Source organism: Lynx rufus, unplaced genomic scaffold (genome assembly GCF_022079265.1).
Source record: "Lynx rufus isolate CCGP_SWC_20201006 ecotype Redwood Valley unplaced genomic scaffold, mLynRuf1.p SCAF_8, whole genome shotgun sequence".
NCBI classification, from domain to species: domain Eukaryota; kingdom Metazoa; phylum Chordata; class Mammalia; order Carnivora; family Felidae; genus Lynx; species Lynx rufus.
Window position 1 is genome coordinate 79,682,379 of NW_025814896.1, and position 24,263 is coordinate 79,706,641.

The 24,263-nt window shown below is 33.7% G+C and overlaps 1 protein-coding gene across 5 annotated transcripts in view; it reads right to left on the reverse strand.

Moving 5' to 3' along the window:
* USP34 (ubiquitin specific peptidase 34) overlaps positions 1 to 24,263 on the reverse strand; it is a 251,225-nt gene that overhangs the window by 102,038 nt on the left and 124,924 nt on the right. For 4 of the 5 annotated variants that reach the window (XM_047068664.1, XM_047068662.1, XM_047068661.1 and 1 more), the window contains 9 exons: positions 19,431 to 19,520; positions 17,053 to 17,148; positions 11,942 to 12,024; positions 9,331 to 9,485; positions 8,240 to 8,353; positions 6,349 to 6,448; positions 6,085 to 6,244; positions 3,238 to 3,364; positions 2,994 to 3,141 (listed from right to left, as the gene is read on the reverse strand). In XM_047068664.1, the coding sequence (XP_046924620.1) occupies positions 2,994 to 3,141; positions 3,238 to 3,364; positions 6,085 to 6,244; positions 6,349 to 6,448; positions 8,240 to 8,353; positions 9,331 to 9,485; positions 11,942 to 12,024; positions 17,053 to 17,148; positions 19,431 to 19,520 (1,073 nt within the window). The remainder of the gene's footprint in view (positions 1 to 2,993; positions 3,142 to 3,237; positions 3,365 to 6,084; positions 6,245 to 6,348; positions 6,449 to 8,239; positions 8,354 to 9,330; positions 9,486 to 11,941; positions 12,025 to 17,052; positions 17,149 to 19,430; positions 19,521 to 24,263) is intronic. The other variant, XM_047068663.1, reaches the window with a different exon arrangement.

Genomic DNA, 24,263 nt, shown 5'->3' on the forward strand with positions numbered 1-24,263 from the left:
TTTAAAGATTCAACGATTAAAAACAAATAGCCTCAAAAAGATATGTTAACCATGAAAATGGGAGTACTCAAGGAACAAAAATGAGATGTTAGATACTAAAAACATGACAGCAAAAAATGAAAAACTCAAAAGAAGTTTGAGCAAAATAAAGCTGAAACATCTCACCGGAAGTTCAGTTCAAGTCAAAGAAATGAAACATGAAAAAAGTAAATTTGGAATAGTCCAAGAGATGCAACATGTAGATAATAAAGAATTCCTAGAAAGAGAAATTATTAAATAGTGGACAGGAAAACAATAAACTAATTCAAGAAAATTTCCCCAAATTAAAAGATACAAGTTGCCAAACTAAAAACTAAAGTACCCATCACATTAGTTGAAAACAGACCAAATACTCAGACCGGGTATTACAAAATTTGAGAACAAGGAGAAGACTAATTAAACCCTACAAAAGAAGAAAACAGAATATATTAAAAATGTTGGAAAGCAAATGGTTTCTGGAACAGCAGCAACAGAAGAAATGCAATGCAGCAATACCTCTAAAATTCTGAAACAAAACTATTTCCAATCTAGACTTGTGTACCCAGCCAAATTACCATTTAAGTATAAAAACATGAAAATTTTTGATTATTCAAAGAATCAAAACTTTACACCATCCAATCTCTCGAGAAGCTACTGAACAATTGCATTGTATTCCAGAAAGAAAAAAAATGAACCAATAAAAAAGGTATAGGATATCAAAAAAAGGATATCCAACATAAGACAGAGGCAAAGAGAAAAACCAAGAGGATGATAAAATGTATCATACTGCTATGTATCAGATTTGGAGAATAAAAGTAGGATCAGTGATAATACAGAAATGCATTACTGAGGGGCCATCATGACCAAAATTCCTGTTACCTGCATGATATCTTCCCTGTGGAAGGAATGGCAAGTGGACTTGACCTGGATTCTTATCTGTACCTGAACTACCTTCACCATATGGTGGTGAGGTGTCTACTCTCATCTCCATGTCCTTTTATCTGAATCAGGAGAAAACATTCATATCTCATGGAAGAAATTCTTAGTCTATTCCTGAGAGCTGTAGTAGGTCATGAAGAGATTAGAAAAAGTAATAAATACCCAACATATTTCTGTTATGTATTCCACTGTCTTGCCAACATTATACAGCACAATGGTGTATACAGCACAAGACCTATACTTGAGAACTTTCCCACTGACATCCTCAGATGAAGCTTTATAAACCCTTAAGTTAAAATAAACACTCTCTTTAGCTTGTTTCCTTCTGTGATCCTCTAATAACAACTGTATTCCCCTTTTCCTTTTTCAAATTTGTGCTTATAATTTTCACAAAACTAAACACATTTTTTAGGAATATATACATTAGAGGTAAAACTACAAAGAACACACAAAAAAACAATAAACTAAAAAGTCAAGACATCATTAAAGAGAAGTAGAAAAGAGGATATTAAAGAGAGATACACATGTAGCTTCTAATAATGTTTCAGGTCTTAATCTGGATGGTATGTACATGGACACATTTCATATTCTCTTTATGTAAAATATATTTCAACATAACTAAAGAAAATACCTTTGACCGGAAAATCCCATAACTAGGTATTTACCCCAATGTACATTAGATGAGATAGGTGTGGGGATATTCTCTGTGGCCATGCTTGTAAATGGCAAAAAAAAAAAAAAAAGAAAAAAAAATGCAAACAACCTAAATGTCCATTAACAGAGGATTAGTAAAACATATCACGGCACCACCATATAATAGGATATGTAGATTTAATGAGGTGACTTTCCACATGCAGTATAAATAGAATGCTACCATTTATGCTACCATGTGTTTTAAGTACATGAATATTCTTACATTAAATCTTGGTATATCTTTTTTTTTTCTTTTTTTTTTTTTTTAAATTTTTTTTCAACGTTTTTTATTTTTATTTTTGGGACAGAGGGAGACAGAGCATGAACGGGGGAGGGGCAGAGAGAGAGGGAGACACAGAATCGGAAACAAGCTCCAGGCTCCGAGCCATCAGCCCAGAGCCTGACGCGGGGCTCGAACTCACGGACCGCGAGATCGTGACCTGGCTGAAGTCGGATGCTTAACCGACTGCGCCACCCAGGCGCCCCAAATCTTGGTATATCTTAAAGGGTATGTAAGAAAACAACAACAGCATTTGCCTCAGAAGCAGGGAAATGGATGGTTTAGAGATAGGGGTAGGAGGGACACTTTTCAACAACTCTTCTATGGTACCAAGAATATTTATTAATTAATCAAGAACAAAATTAAAGATCTGATACTTGAGAAGACACTTGTGGTTCCATCTTAAGCATGATCCACCTTACTAAAAGATGCCAAAGAATTACTGCACATAGGCAGGTTGAAAATCCTTAAGCTTTTAAACTTTAAGATTTTTTTTTCTAAATATATACTTAGCCTATTACATTTTACTTAAAATTTAAAGATCTGATATTATAACAGCTTCCTTTCATGGTTGTTCCTCTGATTAACTCATATTTTATGTACTATGGAAAAACACTAAAAATGCACTAGTGGTAACAATAAAGGAGGAATGGAATATACCTTTCAGGCCTATATGAAAAATTTAATATGATACTCTTTTGGAGGGAAGGGGAGATGTACAGGTGGGATTTAAGGGTGTATTATTTTCATATGCTCTGGGGTAAAAAGGGAAACAAAATATATCAAAATAGCAAAGAAAATTTATTGGGTACAACTGGGTACTTAAGTAGTGCAGGGAAACCTAAACTTCTAACTCTCTTATTGTTTATCAAACAACTTCAAAAATAAAATTTTAAGAAAAATGAGGAAAAATGTTTGCAAAAAACATCTGAAGCAACCCTTAATACTTCCCTATGAATCAATGGCATGATACCAAAAGGTATCTAGAACCTTAGATACCAAAGGTTCTAAGTTCATATATAACAGAACCTAGAAAATATGAAAATTTAAACATTGGACTTACCAGGAAACTCTCCCTTTCGACTGCTTTGACCAAACTCCTGAAGCTGAGCTTGTTGATTTATTTGTTCTTTCTGTAAATTTTCATACCAATGAGTTACTTCAGCCCTAAGATCTGCTACCTGGTCACTAGGATACATTTCAATAGTCATCTGAAATATGAGATGCAACCAATTTAAAAATACAACAAAAACAGTTACTTGAGCTGGGAAATGTTATCAATTTTGAAACTAAAATTGTGTAACTACCTTGTCAGGAAGTCCGGCTGGCTGGCATACGACCCTTAGCGGCAGGGACTGTTTGTCACTCAGTGCTTTCAAATGACTACTAATACCAGTGCCTTCAATTTGCCACTGTCTGAGATGATAGGCAAACCTAAAACACACAAAAACCACACATAGGAAGAATATCATTTTAACCCATATTAAATGTTACAGAAGTTGTTAATATTTCACAAAATGAAAAAGCCCACAAAAGGTTGTAGCATATTCCAATGTACTCTACAGCACTAAGTTTAGATTCATCACACTGAATTAAACTTTAATGCATAAATACAGCTAAGAGTTCCTTTAAAAAATAGTTTCCAAGAAAAATTACTGGGGGGGGGGGGAACCCATTGAGAAGATTACTTATTTTTTTTTAAAGGGGGGAGTGGAGGGAAGTAGTAGAGGCAGGAGGAATTTAAAGCAACAAACTAATCCAGAAAGTGAAATGGCAAGTTTTCATTCCTACATTCAGAAGAGGGGGAAAAAAAGGATTAGGAAACATTTTTCAGAGACAGAAATGTATCCTAGTAAATATATGTTAACCAGCCTAACAGAATTTGAGTACTGATTCCATGACGGCTAAAATTATAAAATAAAATCACAAAGACTAATCTTTAGGAAGAAAGGCATCTAGCAGGTGACTCACTAAATATACTGTCAGTTTTCTAACTGATTTTCAGTCGTTGAAGACAGGATCCAAGATACCTGAATTTAGTTAAGAAAAGAATTACCAATGTCAAAAACTACCCAGCAATTCTAGAATAGGACATAAAGTAAAGGAATAAATGGACTTGATTTCCTAGAAGGTATTCAATGTCCAGCTTTTATGGCTGAGCAAAAGAGTGATCTTAATTTTTTGAGGCCAGATAATTATTTGTTGTGGGCAGGGGGACGTAGGGGAAACAGCTTTCTGCACTATAGGATGTTTAGCAGCATCCTTGGTCTCTATCCACTCACTATAATGCCAACAGTAGTCCCTTCTCCCTTCAGCTGTGGTAATCAAAAATGTCTCCAGACATTATCTAACGTACCCTGGGAAACAAAATCACTATGGCTGAGAACCACGGTTTAAATTATAACCTTTTTTCTTTTTAAAGAAAATCTTTTTTAAAAGACAGTTTTATATACTCTCTTAATATAAGGAACACATAAACACAATAATTACTTTATACTGTAGTTCTATAAATGTTAGGCAATTTTAAATCAGAACTAAGCACATTAAGCACTTGAAATTGTACAGTGATACTACACAAAGATGTGCATAAAAATACCTGACATTTTTACACTAGATCTTAGTTTTTTGAATATTCGTTTCCTAGTTTCTCTACTTGGCACCCAAAAAATAAGTATTTATGTAAGTTATTTAATACCAACATTAACTTCTAGAGTGAAACATGAACAAATATAAAGATTTCTATCGAAGGATACTATAATCATTTTTCATGAGTTAGAAAAAAATTGTATATCTGAGAAGGGATTTTTGAACTGAAATTCATTCAACTTATAAAAAGCACCATTGAAATTTAATTTACTTTTAAAGACTTTTAAAATAAATACTTATTCGAAAAACACAGGTAACACTGTGTGAAGACTAAGGGTTTGAACCAATAGGCCCTTTTTGGTTTGTGGTTTGTAGACTCTGCAGCAAAAAAGGATATTTTGGAAGAATATATATCATCTCATTAACAGTAACTATCTCCAATAGGAAGAGATAGATTACAATGACTTTAATTTTCTGTAGTATTCCCTTAGTAAAATATCTGAATTTATTATAAATAGTATGTATTAATTTTTTAATGAATTTGAATAAGACACATCACCACATTTGCTTATTTTTTATTTTTACAGTGGTAAAAGTTACAAGGCACTGTGATGTTTCTGTTCAAAAAAACTCTAGAGTTCCCTTACACATTCTTTAAAAACACAAGGAATTACTTAAGTATAATTCCCACAAATTGCAATCATAATCAAAATAAAGAATTTTGCAATGCCCAAATATATGAAATCATGAAGCCATGTTATTTATAAGGAATGTGTAGAATATCTTTTATTCAATATTTCCTGATATTTTAAGTAGAATCTCAATAAATATCAATTGTAAAATTCATTATCAAACTAACCTCTGAAGTTGAGAGATTAATTTTAACAATTTTTTCCAACACAGTTCTTTGTATTTTTACATTTACTCATGATTTTTAACAAACAGAATTTCTTAATTAAAACTATCTACTCACCTCTCATTTCAGTCGATATATTCATAAATGTTAATTTGCTTTATTTCTGTATTACACAGGGTATGTCTAAATTAATTATACAGATATTCATTAACACAGAATTTTTTGATCATGTTTCCATGGTAAATGGAAATTCAAAATTAAAATACTGTCTCCTAGTCCAGGAAGAAAAAAAAACAGCAAATGAAACAAATGACTCAACTTGATTCAACTATGAGAGATTATTTGATGTTCTTGGTGAGGGTTTTAGAAACGTTTTTTGGTGGTGGTGTTCTGCCTTTCAATCATAGTAATACTTTCTTAGAGGTGGAATTCTTTCTAGAGATTCTTATTCATGCATATCTTCTCAGTGTTTAAGAATTTTTAAAGCTCCACAATATTTACTGGGAACCTATATTGCCTATTTCATGGCAAAGTGGTACATATCATGAATAAAAATACCTCTATTACTAACCCTTCACCTGTGGTAAGTTAAGCTTTCTACCTGCCCCAACAAAACCTTTAATTTAATTTTAAGAATACTTTTGTACATGTCAGCAATAAAAAAAAAAAAGCCTGAAATTCACTGTTAATAATGTGGTATAAAAAAAATTACCTTCTCCTAAATGCTTCCAGATGTGTCTTCAGCATAAGGAGTCCTCTTTCTATAACAGTGAGACTTGAGTGTGATTCCTGTTCAAGACTGCTAGAAGCTATCATAAGACTCTCCATACACTTACTAATAAATTCTTGCTCCTTCTCCAAACCCGTTTTACCTGAAAATCAAATGTTTAGCTATGTTAAAAAAACTAAACAAAAAATAGCCAAACAAAAGATTCTCACATAAAAATCCTCACAGACAGTATTTCAAATCACTCACCATTAATATAATAGGAGTTAATATACTGGATGGCTGCTCGACTGACATCACCAGACTGTGCTCTTAGAGCAATGCCCCAAAATTGGTCCATACCACAAAGCTAAGAAAGAAAATATAATGACATTTATAAATTTTATCACTTGCCAAACAATGTAAATGATTAGAAGACTGAAATAACAAGTCTTAAAGTCACACATTATCAAAGACCTTTAATAACCTATACAGTACTCAGAGGCAATTCCTATTACAGAGTTACTAAATAATAAAAATTATGATAAGAGCCTTGGAAGTTTCCTCAACTACTGAAATATATCTTTATTGGTTCTAAAACTACTTATTTATAAAGCAGTTAACTCTGTGTGTGTGGAGGGGGCATAATGTTTCACTCAAAAGTTGTGACTATGTAGAGGGAAAAACTCAAATCCCCACAACATGCTATAGGTGAATAAAAACAAAACACACATAATTAGCAGAAAAAAGTTTCAATGCTTTCATCCAACTTACTGTGACAAAGCCACTGCTTGAAGATATTCACAGAAAAATTTTAAAAATATGCTAACCCCAAATGTCACTTAAATTTATGATGTTAAGTATGAGATGACAAAGAGAGTATTTTCACTGAAAACAGAAAAGGTGGAATCAAAATTCTCAAAAGTTGGGCAGGCTGAAGCAAGGTACCCTTCTGATAGGTAACTGAACAGCCTCAGCATTCATATCATCACTTAAAAAGTATTACCTCAAAATTAGAATATGAATACTTAGGTAAAACAGATCTGTCTGGTTGCCTGAAATTACCAAGTTGAAATGTATAAAAGTAAGAATTAAGACCAAAATATTAAAAAAAAAAAAAAATACTATTCAAACAAAGAAAAAAGGTAAGAAGATCCTATGAAAGCATTGCAGATCCAATTAAAATTATTCTTTACCACACAGGTTAACATCAGTTTTCCCTGTCTTTATAAACACAGCCTCAATTTCTAATGAAAATTCATGAAAAATGAGAGTAGATACTCTCAATCAAAGCTAGCATTAATAAACTGGAACGTCCAATGAAGACTTCAAATAATTAGTCTGTATTAGAAGAATCTAAGAATTAATGCATTCAAGAAAACCCAGAAGCCACCCAATGAGGCAAACAGAACAGTAAGCCAGAAATAAGTCTAGCAATTCATGAGCATTCATCAAAGGATGGTCATGCCTCATGGTCAGAGATGATTTAAGGTAGATTCTATTCCATAGTGCTGTCCAAGAGCAAGTAAAAGCCTGGCAACAACAAATGGCATAAAAATCAGATTTTAGACAAATCAACCTTCAAACTGACAAAACTACTTGATTATGTTATCTAGGAGTTTTTAGGGGACTAAAAGAACACTCAGATTGCCTCTTCTGCTCTAAGGAATGTGTAATAAGTTATCATTAAGCACAACCAGGATTACCTTTGATACCAAAAAAGTCACCAAATCTGGGGCACCTGGGTGGCTCAGTCAGTCAGTTAAGCGTCCGACTCTTGGGTTTTGGCTCCGGTCATGATCTCATGGTTGGTGACTTGGAGCCCCACATCAGGCTCTGCGCTGACAGCTAGAGCCTGCTTGGGTTCTCTCTCTCCCTCACTCTCTGCCCCTCCCCTGCTTGTGCTCTGTCTCACTCTCACTCTCTCAAAATAAATAAACATGAAAAGAAATTGTTAAAAAAAAAAAAAATCACCATATCTGCTTTATAAAGCTTTTTAAAACCAAAAGATAAAGCTTTTTAAAACCTAAGAATAACAGTCTTCATAGTTAGCAAATTCTCTGCTTGGTAGACTACGTAAGATAATTCAGTAATCTACTTTGAGAAATAAAAGAAAAATTCCTTAAGCTGACCTAATAAAATAACAGGTCTAAATCCATACCTCAGAGTTTGAACCACCATCATAGGCACTGGTCGCCAGTCGAGCCAAGTTACAGAGATGCTGAAACAGGTTTAACCCAGTCATGCTAATTGTTTCAGGTTTTAGCTGGGGCATCTAAAAAAAAAAATTTTAAGCTAGTTTAGTGTGATGATTAATGCATTTTATTGAATTTAGATTAACAAACTTAACAAAGTTAATTTTATTGAAACCAATGAAGAAGAAAATGTATCCGCTCAAATTTTTAGTGCTGATTTAAAAAATTAAAATAGATACTAATTTAATGAAAATTTTATTCAGGTCATAATTGAAACCTAGTATCTGTTTCAATTTTTAAGATATACCTATAACTAGCTCCAAATCAGAGGGCATGAATAAAACATTTTATCACTTATTGTATACCTATCCTATATACATTCGTTAGATTGTGTAGCTACATGTACAGTTTGTGTATAGGTCAGGGATTGAAATGAAGATACCCAAAGGTCATGTGTAGCTTTGTAGTAGATCTATTAAATGATTTAGTTTATACGTACCAAAACTCACTCATATATATTCAATTCTACCACAGAAGTAATGTGAGATTCTGCAGCCTATGTAATCTCAAAAATAAATATAAAATAAAGTCTAGTGCTTTATTATCATCAATGTTTCAAAATTAAAATGGAAATTTATTACCTGAAACAACTGTGGCATCTGATAAAAAAGAACAAAAACTGGATAGAAAAATATCTTTAATAACGTGACATGACAGTGCTTCCTAAAAATGACTTTCTAGGAATCTACAAAAAATGTGGAGATTGGCTTGTATCTCCCATAGGACTGGCTAAAACCACAGCCATTTAACTAAGGAAGATTCAGAGAATACAGCTCTTACTCATATTCATATCAATATAAAGACTATAGAGGATAAAATTAAAGTAAAACCTAAGTGGCAAAATTATGTAAGGACTGCTGAAAAACAGTACATGTCTATTTTAAAAATTTGTGTCACAAGAGGAAAAAATGAACATTACAGAATTTGTATTTCAAGAGATAAAAAGGAAATGTGGAAAAAGAACATAAACAATAAAACTGTCAAGAAATAAAATTACCTTCTCCAGGAAAAGATGTTTGTAGGTTTCCATTCCCATGGCATGTTGATCTTTACTTCGAACTTGATTTAAAAACCAATGAAGTGCATCATCATAACACTCAGAATCTTCTACTAAACAATGCCATAAAATGTCGACTTGCTCTAAACTTAACCCTAGATAAAAATTACAAATTTTGGATCATGGTACATACAATGTTTTAGTCCTAATTCAATGTACTAGAAGCACCACTATATGTAAAAATATCAAGGAGATTATTTTATAGCATTTTATAAAAATTATCTTACAAGAGATTTCACACAATTTATGCTTTCAAAAGGCAAAATATAAGTAATACGGACATACCACTGTATTACAATAAACATGATTAAGGTGAGGTAATCCTCAAAGTTGAGGAGTCAGTTCTAAGGTTTAAGGGTTAACAGTGCACACACATCACGTTTAAAGATCATTCTGTGCACATAGAAGAGAAACAATAAATATCAATGAGCATTATTTTTGGAAATGATGGGGAAAAAAAGGATGTGTATGATGAATAAAGCAAAATGTAATTGACTGCCTAAAAAAGAAAACAGCAACATGTCAGGATATTCAATTAGCTGGGAAGCCAATGTAATGAAATGAAATCTGTGTGGTACTTTGACCCAAGTATTAAATGATTCCAAAGTCTGGCAGGAAGAAGGCAAAAGAAAGGCTCAGAACCAAAAAGAAGGTATTATAAGCAATCACAAATATGAATGTGGATAAAGGAGAAAATCTGAAAGGGTAGAATAAAAGCATCACAGGGATTTTTAAAGTATATCATAAAGGGTCCAAAGCCTGGGTTGCTCCCGAATCAGAAAGGATGGGAAAATACGGTACAATCATAAGAAACCTCTTTCTTGGGAAAAGTAGATGAGATCCAGAATAGAAAAAAAGGCTTCAGAAAATATTTACCTAGTAGCAGTATCAGTCTACAGAATCTGATCAGAAAATAGGTATCTATCAGTTTCTCACATAACCATACAGGTTGAAGAATTTATACCCCTGGGAGACAATATTAAAAAATAACAACAAAAAATCCAGAACCAACTTTAGGATCTAATTTAAAATACATTCAATAATTAAGAAAAGAGTTGTAAAAAAAAAACCAAAAAACAAAAAACAAAAAAACAGTATCCAGGTTAATTACAGTAAACTATATGATAAAACAGAAGTGTATTCATAAATGACTGAAATCACCAATTCATATTCAATAGGCAATGCATAAGATTGTACTAAATTTTTTTAAGAAAGTAGATATTGGTATATTAAATCAGTATTCACTCACTGAATATAACTTTGGAATAACTATATCATCCCTGAAAGGAACTGTGCCAATAAGAGAAGAACAATTAATCATAAGGGAGAACTGAAGTCTTCGCTTTGATTCTACCTCAACAGTACCTGTTTTAAGACTATACACAAAGAATCTACACCATGCTCCCTGAGATGGGAACAGCAAAATAAATAATTCATTATTCAAATACTGATAAGAGTAGTGAATGGCTTCCAGTGAGAATCTATACTAAATAAACATGAAACTTAAAGGTCATATGAAATTATTTTTGCGGACAGTATCTGTCTTGGTCTGACTTATCCATGTATAAGATTGGTTTTTTATATTTTACATTATTTATTTCTTGTATATCGTCAGTCATAATGGGTATGATAAAAAACCTAACAATATGAAACAAAAGCTTCCTATCAAAAACAGGTGTCTTCATTTTATAATCTTGTGGTATCATTTTAGTGGCATTTGTTACAAAGAGCTTAACTTGAAGAAATTAAACAGTAAAATAAGCAGTGTATCTCAAGCATAGATGTGGACATTAAGAGAGCCATAATGACACCTCTCAGCTAGCAAAACACTTTGTAACAGTTTGACTATATTAACCATAGCTAAAGAAAGGGAATGTCCTAACCCAAGTCTGGGTTGGTTTGGGTTGACATGGGACACACAGAAAGAGTGTGGACGGTGAAAAATAACACAATCTGTCTAGCAAGAGAAAACGAGCTCTGGCCAAAATAAATCAAGCTTCCTCTTCTCTTCTGAGAACATTTAGCATGTGGATTTAGATATGATCCACACCCTGAATTTACCAGGCTAATTTTTAAGATTAATTTTTAATGAAATTGAATTTGAGATTAATCTAAGTAAAAGGAAGGTCTTCTAAATGTCTCTATCACCCATGAAGCCAAGCAAATTTGGGTAAGATTACCTCTAATAATAATACATAGACAGTGGCTGTTTCTAACGAGAGTGAAAGAAGGATTCTACAATTAAAAGAAATAAAAATACAGGTACTCCTAAACACAGTATCTTCTCCTACCCTAAATATCTTGTTCTTGAGATGAGTTGTTTATCCACTGAGAAACTGGCATTTTCAGAGACTGAAGCAAAAATGTGTCAGGGTCACGCTCATATTGCCATACATACTGAGGACATTTGGTATTAAGAATATGAATTAATATTAATTAATCACTACAGAAATCTAAAGGCATGAGCACATTTAACTCAACTCTTCCAAGAGTCAATACAGACCTAAAAACTGATTAAAAGACTGATTAAAAGACTGATTAAAAAGCTTACTGAAATGATCAGGTGATCCCAGAGTTGAAAACACACAAGTCAAGAACTGAAGTCGAACTTGAACTTCGGCACTATGGCTGTACCTATATTTAAAAAGTCATTAAAATAATTAACTGAAAGATCCTACTTCTTAATTATTTTTAAAGATTTAATGGCCCTAATCTTAAATTATACCGAAGAAGTAAAATTCCACTTTTGTATCATAATTATTAAATATTTTAGTTACACTTGACCCTTGAACAACATGGGGTTTCGGGGTGCCAAACCCCATGCAGGTAAAAATCTGTATGTAACTTTTGACTTCCCAAAAACTTAAATGCTAATACCTTACTGGTAATCAGAAGCCTTGCTGGTAACATACACAGTTGATCAACACATAGTTTGTATGTTATATATGTATTATTATATACTATATTCTTACAATAAAATTAGCTAGAAAAAAATGTTACTATGAAAACTGTAAGAGAAAATACACATACAGTACTATATTCATCAAAAAAAATCTGCATGTAAGTGGACACATGCAGTTAAAACCCATGTTGTTCAAAGGTCAACTGTATATAACTTTGGTTATACAAAAAAAAGTCATAAAGCCAAATGGTATGTTTGAGACTTATGTTATTTAATAAATTATAAAAATCTGCAAACATTAGAAAACATACTTTTAAATTAGATGAGAAAGTTTGTAAGAATGTAACAGTGGAACAAAAGAAATACGCCATTTTGAAATTATGCAATATGCACATAGATTAGAATATTTAAATAAAAAACTGCATCTCCATCTAAAAATTGCATGTTTCATTATCACTGTCCCGCCAGTGATAACACTATATTCCTTAAACAAGAAATGCTTAACGAATATCAGTTCCATAAATCCAGTTCATAAAGAATGCAGCTAATACAAAATTGGCATTTTTGAATGTTACCTCAAATCTAAATGATTATAATTCATGTGCACAAAATCAATGGTTAATGTAAGAATTGGAGGCTTGTTAAGTTGGTGATTTCACATGGTTCTCTGAAATTCAGTTTGTAAGCATATGCAAAGAAACAGTATTTTAAGAAACAAATGTTGGTCTGTGAGGGAGGAAGGGTGGGTAGAAGATGCTTCTGAAGCAGTAGTCAGGGGCCAGACTGTGGCCAGCCTGAAATATCAAACAGAAGAACGTGGTATTATTCTGGATGGAAAAGGAGGTCACAGAAGGGTGTTGGAGGGGAGAGAGGACTGACATCAGGTTTGCATTTTAGGATTCCTTTACCAACCCTGAGAACTGTGGTAATACAATGCTCTAATTCCCACAGGCATCTGAGCACCCAATCAATGAAACTAAATCAATCATGAGGGGATTTATTTACTTATTTATAAATAAATTTATTTATTTATAAATTTATATCCAAGTTAGCATATAGTATAGTAATGATTTCGGGAGTAGATTCCGATGATTCATCCCCTGTACATAATACCCAGTGCTCATCCCAACAACTGTCTTCCTTAATGTGCCTTACCCATTTAGCCCATCCCCCCAAATCAATCATGAGTTCTCTCTCTGTTACAAATCAAAGGCTGGTTGTGGATGAACTGTCCAAACTGCTTTGCCAACAAACAGCAGCAACCAGTCTGAGCCCTGATCTATATCCCAGGTTACAGAGAGTCAAAGAGCTTAAATCAATTTCCTATCACCTTCAAGCAAGTGCAAAATTTTAAAAGCTTCCCAAATTAGCTGGTTTCAAAATATCCTACATTCACTGTTCAAGTTTAAAGTTAAGGTTTTCTAAGGTTTAAAGATTAAGTTTGGTGGATATACCTTTGCTGTTCCTTACTGTCCCATGTTAATGTTGGCAAAGAAAAGATCAACTTTTGTGTCATTATTGTCGCAGTGCCCTTTGTGAAGATGAAAGTACATGTGGCAAGATGGCTGGGTGGGGAGGAGGGAATACAGTAAGCAACTCACAGACCAGAATGCCATCCAGATAAAATTCAAGAACAGCTCATAACAGCTCTCAACCTTCTACTAAAAAGGACAGATTTGATAGCAGAAGGCTTGGAGTACAGGTTCAAATTCGAGTTGTATCATCCATCAGTTCTGTGATTTTAAGTAAGTTACCATACTTCTCTGAGCCTGAGTCTGGGGGGGCATTGGTCACAGACATAAAGGGGAAATGAAGTCTTGTCCTGTACAAAGTGCTTTCATTTCCTGAATACTTCCTTCTTCTATACATACAACTCAGAGTAACGGACCCAGAACCCTAGAAGGCATGGACCCAGTCCCTTTGTCCTCTCTTCTTCAGGTTCCATAGTAGAGCCACTGGCTCCACACTTCAAAGGACTCTGTCTGCTCTGTCAGGGTCTCACTGGCTACTGATATCGCCAGCAGGGAATTTCTTGAGATGCAAAACAAAGATAGTATTAATACAGAAATCTTCTCATGGGCATGTCCATGGCTTCTGACATTACAGGAAATATAGGACAAAAATAATCTCCCTAATGGCATGAAACTTTAGCAGCAAACTAATACCTTAAAAAAAAATTGTAGCCTCAATATTGATGCAGATAGATTTTCTCGAGAGGCCACTGGATTTGAGAAATATGTAACATGTCTATTTGGGAAAGCTTTCATACCACAAGAATCTTTTCATCCTAGGTGACCATCTTAGAACTTGCCTACTAAAATTCCTACTGAACAATTAGAAAATAATGGGCCACAAACTCAAGAGGTCAGTATGCTTTAACAAAGGGTAACAAATGTACAACTCTGTTCTACAGCCTGATGGAACCAGGGAGTTCTATCAAAACAGGCCAGACAACATCTCTCTATGGTTTTATTCTCCTTAAGATGTCAGGCAACAAGGCAGACTGGAGGACTGGAAGGATACTGTGTACCCTAAGTATAAAACTCATCTTCAGAGAGCACCACTCCACTATTTACCTTTTTCACCACAAAAGCAATGCTTATATGATGATCTACCTATCATTCCACTAACAAAGTGAGCAACTTCCCTGTACACAATGCTATGAACTATCAAGACTTAGACCTGTGTTTATTTTTTGGCACTTAATGTTGGACCTTCTCTTTCTGAGGATGATTCACCTATGTCTTGTCTTCCACACGCCTTTCTTAAGCCTCCCATCCCTGCTCTTCAAGCCCACAGGCTTATAGCTGTGGTGAAAGTTCTTTTGTAACTTAGCATTTTTCTACTGGCAAGTAACTTGAATTCTGTCTCCTAAAGATGCTCAAGATGTGGGTCATGTGTGGTTTTATTTCTGCTTCTTGTTGTTGTTGTGGTTTTTACAGATCTATGGAGATGCTCAGATTCAGGAAACCATGATTATCTTCAACCTCTGCTTCAAGAAGAATTAAAAGGAAGATACAGACTATGAAGAACACTTAGAATTTTAATAGCACTTAAAGACATGCATCTTGTGTAGAGATAACTTTGTAAACAAAGCTATAGAATAAATTTAAGGAGGTATTTCAGAAATAATGACAGGCTTATAGAATAGGATGTCTAAAAAAAAAAAATCACTGAGTAATAAAACAGGAAACATTGGCTGAGTTTAGATTTTAGAGTGCCAAAAATACTAGGCTGAAGAAACTGGAAATTTATTTTTTATACGGTGAAGAATCTAGATGACGGTAAAGGGCAAGTTTGTTGTCTGTTTTATACCATAGTTTGTTTTAGTCAGGTAACTATACTTTATAGATAACCTATGTGCCAGGTGCAACTTACTAAATTATTTCATTTAATTCTTAAAAAAACTCATGAGGTAAATAATTAGAGTCTATTAGGGAGGGAACTAATCAAAATAATGTCAAGCCCAGGTACTTTCTTCCAGTACTGTATTACATTCCTAATAAAAAAAGGATAAGGAATTAATGAGCATAGGGGAGAACGAGGCAAGAAGCCTGATCCAGAGGTTGGAAAATAGGCCTGGAACAGTGTCTGTGGGAATGTCAACTTGTGAAAAGACATGGGATATATATTAGCACTAAGATAACTAGACAATGACGACAGTTATAATGCAGAACTCAAGAATATTAGAGAAAGCAGACTATTCCAGTATTTATAAAATGTATTTATAAAATGAATTATAACCTTGGTGCCACTATTTATAAAATGTGTGACCTTGGGCAAGTTACTTATCATCTCATAGCTTAAATGTTCTCATTTTTAAAATGAGTCTGCCTACCTCAAATGAGTTGTTGCATATCGTGAAGTTAATACTTAAATGGTATCTGGTACATAGTAAACATCAATGAACACTGCTATTTTTATCATCATCATCTCTCATGTTTGGAAATGACAGAGCAACACGAACAACAACAAAAAAGGCCCCAAAGTCTCCAAGTGTCAGGTGACTGAGAGGATGGTGGGACTCTGAAGGACATAGTAAAATCTGGAGACAGAATGGATTTATGGGGAAAAATAATTCAATTTTGGAGGTCAGTAAGTATACCTTAAAGGTGAATGACTTTTCTGAACAGTCTGCTCAGTTTTCATCTATGTGGAAGTCTTCTACATCAATATTTTCTCAATAAATACTAAGGCTAGCTGATATTGACATTAAACTGGTTTTCTCAACTTAGCCATCAATCTCCACCAATTGACTAATAAGCAGAAACCTTCTGAATTTTACGTTTCCTTCTCGGCAGACATGTCCCTGTAAGAAGCTTTAAATACCATTATACCACTGAACCATTTCTACCAATTCTTATCCAAAGTCACATAATGATGAAATATTTTAAAATTTCAGCATCAATGCCCTAATATAGTAACACAAGGATACTGCTGATGGCGGGGGAGGGGGGCGGGGAGTTAATTTTTAATTCCTGAAAACAATGACTTTGAACAGAACTAAACAGTGAAGGTTAATCAACCCCCAAAAGTTATACAACCTACATGCCCCTAAGGGTAAAAATTATAAAAATAACGTTATAAAATTCTCCAACTAAAACAAAAAAGAGCCTTTCTTTCTCTTAAAATTTTTACAACTAAAATTTTCATCACATTTATTTACTATATGAAAGAAAAGGAATAAAAGTACTGGGACATTATCTTCCAGGGAAAAGACAATCAGTATTTAAACATAACTAACCTAGTTAAATACTTACAGCGCATGTTTTTGTCTTCCTTCTCTTACAGCTTGAATATAGTATACCAAATTATCAAAGAAAAGCTTCATCATGTTCAGTTCTTTTTCTGCCCACCTGTCCCAAATGAAAGCAAAAGTTAATTTTAAAGGCATAGGGGAAGAGAATAAATCTATTCTAGGAAAAGAAAAAAATACAGATCTAAAAATTCTTCTAATTACCAAAAATTTACAGGTTCTATTTATATTTAAACTGTGAAAGATACAAAGCAATAGGTCTTAATTTTTATGAATTTAAAATGTCATTATTGTTTGTTAATCTCAAAATATTCAATCTCTATGAAGAGGATAAAATGTCTGACAAGTGTTAATTATAAATGACTAATGTGAGTTAATATTAAAAAATAGTAGGATTCAGTCCATACAAGAATGGACTATGTGCCTTGGTCATTATTTAGAATTTAGCAGAATGCCTGGCACAGAGTACACATACAACATAACCTTACTAAGTTACTTGATTTTTCTTTTTGTTATTGTGGAGTATTTGTTAAAAAAAAAAAAATTCAGGTATTAAACTCCAAAATAACCTACAAACACTAGAATAAAAAAAGAAAAGTGATAAATACAATCACAGATCCCAGGGTCCACAGCATCCATAACTAACAGAATGTATTTCACATAATACTACCAATGTATCTGCTAAAATGTACGGAAGTATTAAAATTCCAAAACTTCTGATAAAATTTACATATTTTTGCCATAGCCCTCTTTTCAAAATAAGTTACTCTCGCCTTTACAATCCCTTGATGAAGGTGAAGTTAACACAGAAAACATCCAGTAAGCCTCAGGTTTGAAACCAGTTCCAATACACTTGAGCATGGCTTTGGGCAAGTAACCTAAGCTTTTGAAGTCTGTTTGCTGGTTACCCAAAGATTTACTAAGTGGATAAGGAATAACAATTTCCAATTGTAAAATATGGGCCATAAGAATTTAAGAGATAATATATACCAAATGTTGAGTGCTGCTGCACATAAATTCACAGGATTTTTTTTGTTATTATTGCTGCCAACTAACCCCAGGAGCTCAGAGTTCTTTTAAGTGACCCACTGAAGATGTAGGATCCAGTCTTCAGGAGGGAAACCCTGTGAAATGCCATCAACTGAGCTTATTTACATTTAATTTAAGGACTAAGCTAAAAGGTTAACTCTATACACTTAGGTTCAGGTACCTGTTAAGTAACTGACCATACAAAGTTTCCCACTTCTATAAGATGTAATTCTTTGTTATTCCTTAATATAAATCTCCTCAGATGACATCTCAAATATGTCACCAACTTACCCAGGTTAGCTACAAGTAAAATCCCTTTTAATACATCAGAATTCTATCATTCAACCATTTAAAAACTATTTGAAGAGTCAATGAAACTAGATTCACATTCTTCTTAAAGTATGCTAAATGCTTTTCCCTATGCCTCTGTTAAGTATTTGAAAGACCTTCCATACACTTACAAATTAAATTGTCACTAGAGTCATACTATAATTGTCACTAGAGTCATATAATATTTGAAAGACCTTCCCTACACTTACAAATTAAATTGTCACTAGAGTCATACTATAATATTAACTAAAAGCAGAGGATTTTTTTTTTTTTAATAGAGGTTCAGGTTAAATAGATCTCATTTAAAAGAGCAAAAAACAGCAAGGGCTTTGAGGGCTTCATCCTATTTAGAACTACCGTGAAGTCTTAAGAATTTTTCTAAATGATATTCACTTTGAAAGCAAACAAGTGCTGTTAACAGCTAATCTTAGATGTGAGAAGGAATTAGGTAAAAAGTTATCTTATTTGACCTCAAAAATGAATCCCTCAATAGATTTTTCCTAAAATCTAAATGTCCCTGAAATCTCTCCAAAAGTCTATTTTGAATAAAGCAAATAAACACATTCTTACAGATTAATGAAATTCCTGTTAGCCAACTTTCTCAAGAATATTACCAAAGCTTGGATTAATTTCACATCAGACTACTTACCCTTGAAAACATTCTTTAACATTCATTAATCCTAAATTCTCTGGAAATGTGAAAGAGTAACAGGGTGGTGTCGAAATTATCCCTAACATGATGTAATGTCTATAATCAATTCCTAGTAATGAGAAAAATAAAAGGCACCCTATGTTGTTTATTTTAGTGTGTCTCTTGTTTCAGGAGTCCTTTACTTTGGCAGATATACTACAAAACTTCACCCTAAAATTAGAGCATTACTTGTTACATGATTTTTCTTAAACTACAAAGAAAACAAAAGTCAGATTTTCTTCCTGATAGTAATAAAATATCCATGGGACTTTGATGACTATGATAATCAAACACATTTTAAATGACTACTTTTGTTTCTTTTATTTACTTACATTGTAATCCAATGTGTATCATAACTGCTTCCAAACTGCTGAAAAGTACCAAACAACTTTGGAAGAAGACGAAGTGAAATTACTACTGATCTGAAACAGCAAAAACAGGTATTTATAGAATAAAACAATTTTAGATACTATTGCTAATTCTAGCTTTTTACAGAAATTCAGCTATTAAAAATCTTAAATACAAAAGGACTTTAATGAACTTTACATTATAACTATATTTCTTATATAACATTGAAAAATTTTTCCTTAAAGTTTAAATTTATTTTATACAGTAGGGCAAGAAACTCATTTTAAAATCCCAATCTAAAATAAAGTAAAATACACTATAAATACCTGAGCAGAAAAACAAATGAAGAGCATTTAAAAATAAAGAATACTTTCATGAACAAAAAAAAAAAAAAAAAAAATTAAGAAGTCATGGGTACTTCTGAGAACTTAATCAAGGAAAATAGGGACAAGCAGCGTAAGCAAGTTACCTAGAACAGGGCTTCTCAAAATTTAATGTGCGCTGATTCACCTGGAATTTTGTTAAAATGTAAATTCTGATTGGCAGGTCTGAGGTAAGAAATTCTGCATTTCCTTTTTTTAAAATTTATTTTTACTTTTTTGTTACATTTATTTATTTTTGAGAGACAGAGCACAAGTCAGGGAGGGGCAGAGAAAGGAGACAGATAACCCAAAGCAGGCTCCAGGCTTGAGCTGTCAGCACAGCCTGATGTGGGGATCGAACCCAATAACCGTGAGATCATGACCTGAGCCAAAGTCGGACACTCAGCTGACTAAGTCACCTAGGCGCCCCGGAAATTCTGCATTTCTAACCTCCCAAGTGATACTCAAACTGGTTTGTGAACCACATTCTGAGCAGCAATAATATAGAGAACATTTTTTAAACTATGCAAATTATCCTTTTCTCCTTAATTCTCACTTAGTATGATCTGCACCCAAGTTGAAAAATCACTGCATTATGAGCCATGTTAACAATGGAAACAAACCATATACCTCAAGTATGAAGGAGCAAAAAACGGATTATGAAATCGCTCTACAACTTTAAGTAGATCTGAGAGTGTTTATCTTCTGAAAGAAAGGGGTACAGGGAAGATAGAGATGCACACATCCCAGAAGTCTCAATAGGCAAGGAGGTCGGCTGCATGAGCCTTAAAAGAAGCAGGACAAACTCCAATGATATAGTGAATTTTTTTTAAGGCTTATCTTACTTCATGAAAAAAATTTTAAAAAGAGCAAAGTATGCCATATAAGTTAAGTTCCCCAAAATGCCTACTCTTTTTGAGAAGAGTACCAAGAAAATCAGAGTGTAGGGCTGCACTTCAGAATGGAAGAGAAACATAGTAAATACCAAGTAGGAGAAATTAGAAAAGAAAACTTCCTGTTTCTTTTTTTTTTTTTTTTTCAAATTAGTTTTTGTTTTAAGTAGGCTCCATGAACCAACATGGGGCTTGAACTCACAACCTGGCTCTGCGACTCACAACCTGGATCATGACTCTGGCTCTACCAACAGAGCCAGCCAGATATCCCAAACACTTCTTGTTTCTGAATAAAACCCAAAATTGGAGAAATGCATTATCTTTTTGCATTACATTGGGAGTACAAAGCCATGTGTGATCTGACCCATTTCTCTTATCAGTCTAACGGAATTTCCTTCCAATTTTCCTCTTTATTATCCCTAGTGCAGAACTCCTTCCCTGGCTTTATTCAAGTTTCCTCAACTGTCAACAGAGGATGAACTCTGAACACTCTTCCCACTGCCCAAGGAAACCTCTTTATTCCTTCCCAATTTTCTTTCATTCATCATCACCTAATGAATAATCCCTTATTTAATGTGTCTACCACTACTATGTGGTAGTGAGAGCAAGGACTGTCTTATTCATTTAAAAACCCTGCGTATGGTGCACAATGAATATAGATTATCTAAAATAATGATCTAGCAAAGAACTTAAAGGCAAGATTTTCAAGGAAGGAGGAAGAGCAAGTGTAAAATACTAATACAGTCATGAAGGATGAGGACAGAAAAAAAACACCAACAGATGACGAAAGAAACAGCATATTAATAGAATGTTAAAGGATCAAAACCACACTGGTACAGATTAAGGAGTACATAATTGAGTCATGGAGACAGTAAGTGACTAATATCCACTAAGTGTCAAGTAAATATTCTTTAAATATTTACAAACATTTAAATATTTAAGTGTGTTTTTTAACATTAAACTTTTTAATATTTTTCAACAAGTTGCACAATAATGATAATTGGAAAAATGGACCATGGAGAATCAGGAGCAATCAATTTTAGATTTTTTATCTAAAAGCTCTTGACAAAATTTTAGAAACATTAAGATATAAAAAAATAGAATGAAAAGATACATATTAACTTGACCTGAGGTTTTATAAGCATAAAATCAGTAAGAGATATCACAAAGAAAAAAAAATTTCAGTCTGATTACAGACTGAAAATTATTAACATAGCTACAAAATTTTCATCTAAAATCACAAAAGCAAATTTCAAAATTGTTTGCCCAGTGATTTTAACAATGGTTTTAAAATACAAAGAAACAAAATCTAGAAAGAGATATATCTTACTTTAAGAAGACATTGACAAGTCTTATAGTGTGCAATAGGTATATATTTTCTGAAAATCTTATTATTTCTTGCAGTCAATGGTGTTAAAGGTTTAGACTGTTTAAATTTACTTTCCAAATTTTCTACAATAAACATGTTTTCATTTCATGAAATGTAATGTTGCTTGACAATAATGCATAGGGAGCCAGGGGTTGAGTGGATACTGGTTTAGATGAGTGGATAATGGTATGGTTCATATAACTGAATAACCAAAAATAGGAATGCAGAAAAATAGGACAATTTACAAAATGTGAGTTATCAGGGAGAGATTACATTTTATAGGACTAAAACATTTCTTTAAAAGTTGATCAGGGTGCCTGGGTGACTCAGTCAGTGGAGTGTGTGACTTTCACTCAGGTCATGATCTTGTGGCTTGCATTGGGCTCTGTGCTGACAGTTCAGAGGCTGGAGCCTGCTGTGAATTCTTGGTCTCCCTCTTTCTCTACCCCTCCCTCACTCACGCTGTCTCTCTCAAAGATAAACCTTAAAAAAAATTTTTTTTAATTTCCTAAGAACATAAAATACACACATTTAAAGCACTATTAATAGTTTCTAAGAAATGACCGAATCTGGATCAAATGATCTAAATGATCCCAAAATAATACTTTTTATTTAAACTGCTAAATTTAAAAGGAAAAAATGATATAAAGTGATTACAGACTGAAAATTATTAACATAGCTACAAAATCAGGGAAGATAATTTGGTGATAATAATAATTTATATTTCAATGTTAAAAGTCACAAGATATACACCAACCTGTTCCAATTAAAATTATACTGTAGATTTTTTCCTGTAACAACTACATGTTAAACTGACTTATCAACTTTTTTGCCCAGTTTTGATTGGTGATATGCTGACAAAACTCAACATAAAAAAAAGGACTGTTATATTTAAACCTACGTTTCACAATTTCTTCTAAGGGTGAAAATTTCAAATACCAAAACACAATCATAAGCAACAATGTGTTTAAGGATAAAATGGTTCAACGATCCAGAGTGACAAGATACTAATTTTAGACTTAATAAAAGATGTTTTACCCTAAAATGCCCTAGCTCTTTGCTTCAATCCAAGAGTTACTGCTGTTACCAGAAGCTTATTACTAGGTAATAGTATGATATTCCTGTAATTACCACCAATAAAATATTATGTTGCCTTAGCAGAATGAACACATTTGCTGATGTTATTCACAAAGTTATGTTTGAATGATTTTTTCCTAATCCTGGACTACATGTTTTAAGACTGATGCATTCTAGGGGCGCCCAGGTGCCCCCGACTGGCTCAGTCGGTTGGGCGGCCGACTTCGGCTCAGGTCACGATCTCGCGGTCCGTGAGTTCGAGCCCCGCATCGGGCTCTGGGCTCACGGCTCAGAGCCTGGAGCCTGTTTCAGATTCTGTGTCTCCCTCTCTCTCTGCCCCCCCCCCCCCCCCCCGTTCATGCTCTGTCTCTCTCTGTCTCAAAAATAAATAAAACGTTAAAAAAAAAAAAAAAGACTGATGCATTCTACAAAATTCTTTTTCAGTCATTATAAATTATAGTATATACCAAAAGTTGACATGAAATGCTATATGGAATATAGTCTTTATAGAGGAGAAAACAAAAGTAGTATATAGTACCATCCATTTGTTAATTATACAAACATTTATTTATTTATTTGTTTGTTTATTTTCAAATGTTTTTATTTATTTTTGAGACAGAGAGAGACAGAGCATGAGCGGGGAAGGGGCAGAGAGGGAGGGAGACACAGAATCCGAAGCAGGCTCCAGGCTCTGAGCTGTCAGCACAGAGCCCGACGTGGGGCTCGAACTCACAGACTGTGAAATCGTGACCTGAGCTGAAGTCGGATGCTTAACCGACTGAGCCACCCAGGCGCCCCTACAAACCTTTATTTATATAAACATCTTTTGTACACAAAGGCAAAAGTTTTGAGCATGTGTGGTAAAGTACATACACAGGATCAAGAATAGCATAGGAGACAGAATTCCAGTCTCAATTCAATTCTTGGGAGGACACAAATCTTCAGGGGGTGCCTAGGTACAGGAAATGCCTTCTAATGAACATAAAAAACCAAAGGGGCTGATTACAACCCAACCCCTAAATCCATCCTACTCAATGGACAGCAGTCTTATCTCACCCAGCCTTGGAGACAAGCCTGAAAAGAAATGGACTTTTCATTGTGGGAGCTACCATCTGC